We start from the raw sequence: 1,980 nt of genomic DNA on the forward strand, positions 1-1,980 counted from the left end.
AACATGAGAAGCCAGACACAATTACAAGATGAGCTAAAACCTCCCAAAACCCACACCAACACTGAACTGATTTCTCTTGCCTGAACACAACATCAGAGAAGACGTTTTACCCTTAAATAGAACAACTTTATTCAACCCAATCCAAGACTATTCCAAAACTACCCCTTAGCACTGGCTTATAGAATTATTCTTGCTTTTTTTACTATTCAAAATCCCTTAAATATTGCTTAGAAAACAAAAAAAAAAATTGAAATTTTAATTTAAAAAGCATTTTGTTGGAAAAACAGTAAGAAGATGAGAATCCCTTTTTTTTTGCATCATCCTTTTCTATTTCTCCCACAAAACTACATGGAATAGTGAGAAGTTAGACCAATACTTGGCAGAGGTTTCTAAAAATGAGATTCAAGAAGTGTGATTTCCCACTTCCCTAGTCAGTGGTGAGCTCAGCAGACACGTCCAGAGCTGGGAGTCACTAACACTGCCACAGTTTGAGACCGTGGTCTTCAGTCAGGCGCCAATTTCACCCTGCTTTGTGCTGCACCCTAAGCCTAGGGAAACAACTGGAAGTTCTCTTTCTACCAGTAAACTTGAAATAATTTTACTTGGAAGACCCGGGCTCGGTGCCCAGGGTGCCCTGTGCCACGGCAGGGCTGGCTGAGGGGAGGGACGTGGCCCCTCCCTCGGGCACGTCGGGACCTCGCGCCGCAGCCCGGGCCACGACCCCAGTGCTGTGTTTTGAGAGCATAACGATCTTCTGCTTCAGAGAAAAGTTCAGTGTCCAGCCAAAAGTCCCTTCCAAGCTGACAGGCGTGTCTGTGGATGAGTTTCAAGATCCAAATAACCTAGTGGATGCAAAAGAAAAAGCAGATGAGAGGCTGGTACCTGCAGTCCCCGCCACCGGCACAGAGGAGTTCTGCTCCCCCTCAGGACTAAAACCTCTGCTCTCCACAGACTCCTCTCCAGGCTGACTCCATTCTAATACTTGCTGGGGCTTCCCCTGCCTTGCTAAAATGGAAAACATCCCAAAAGTTAAACAGAAATGCTGGTCCAAATGGCATTGATCTGAGCAAGCCACAAGCAGGAACAGTGCATCCCAGGGCGAGGGACTCACGTGCTGCCAGAGAAGGTTTTCATGCACTGTGGGTGCCCACAGTGCCTGTGAGGTCAACCAGTGCCTCTCTGAAGACTGAAATAAGTGAAATGGAAACAAATTATGGAACAATAGAGCAGAGGAGAAAGAAAACCAAAAAGAAATACACGTGCAAGAAAAATCTCAGCGTTTGTGGCTCCCTGTGGACACATGAGAAGCTGCTGCACAGTGTTACTTACACAATCATGCAGAACATCATGAAGACATTCCACAAGGCAATGAAGATCCGAAAATATCTGAGGCTCAGCAAGAACTCTCTGATGTTGTCACCTAAAAGTCAGGAGAAGAAAACTTTGACATAAAAAATAGGTAATGCACTGACAAGTCCCATTTTCAACGCTGCCTAAGAAACAGACACAACTCTGACAGAAAAAAAAACCAAAAAGTTCTGAGAACAAAAAAATATATGTTGAAATTTCAGGTGAATGATCCATACTTTGTTCAGTGGATCCCTGCAAGGGCATGTGGGAAAACAGGCAGTAAATGACAGGGCACCCAGCTGCACGCAGAGCATTCCCTCTGCAGCACAGGCACCTACGTTCAAAAATGCAGCAAGAACGTGTGTTTTTGTATTCCTTCTCAAAGCACCGACTGGGGAGCAACAGTTAGGATGGCCGTGCCTATGGGTGAATGTCACAGAGGAAAATGTTTAGGTTGCTGTTTAGTAAACCACTCCTTCCAGCCACAGGGTCATTCACATCCCCACAAAATGGGGTCAAACTTCACTCTGGCGCCTTGAAAACCCCGTAACCAAGAGCTCGCTCCGGAGCACGCCCGTCCCTGCGGCCTCAGGCAGGGCAGGGGGCAGGGGGCAGGCTGGCTGCGCCCCC

The 1,980-nt window shown here is 46.9% G+C and overlaps 1 protein-coding gene across 1 annotated transcript; it reads right to left on the reverse strand.

The window, feature by feature from the left end:
• Positions 1 to 1,329: 1,329 nt before the first annotated feature.
• SMIM7 (small integral membrane protein 7) lies at positions 1,330 to 1,420 on the reverse strand (the record flags this gene model as incomplete). Its single annotated transcript, XM_008948777.1, has 1 exon — positions 1,330 to 1,420. A coding segment is annotated over one exon (91 nt), but the record flags the coding sequence as incomplete, so codon positions are not given.
• Positions 1,421 to 1,980: the final 560 nt, after the last annotated feature.

This window comes from Merops nubicus, unplaced genomic scaffold, assembly GCF_000691845.1.
Source record: "Merops nubicus isolate BGI_N331 unplaced genomic scaffold, ASM69184v1 scaffold39491, whole genome shotgun sequence".
Classification (NCBI taxonomy): domain Eukaryota; kingdom Metazoa; phylum Chordata; class Aves; order Coraciiformes; family Meropidae; genus Merops; species Merops nubicus.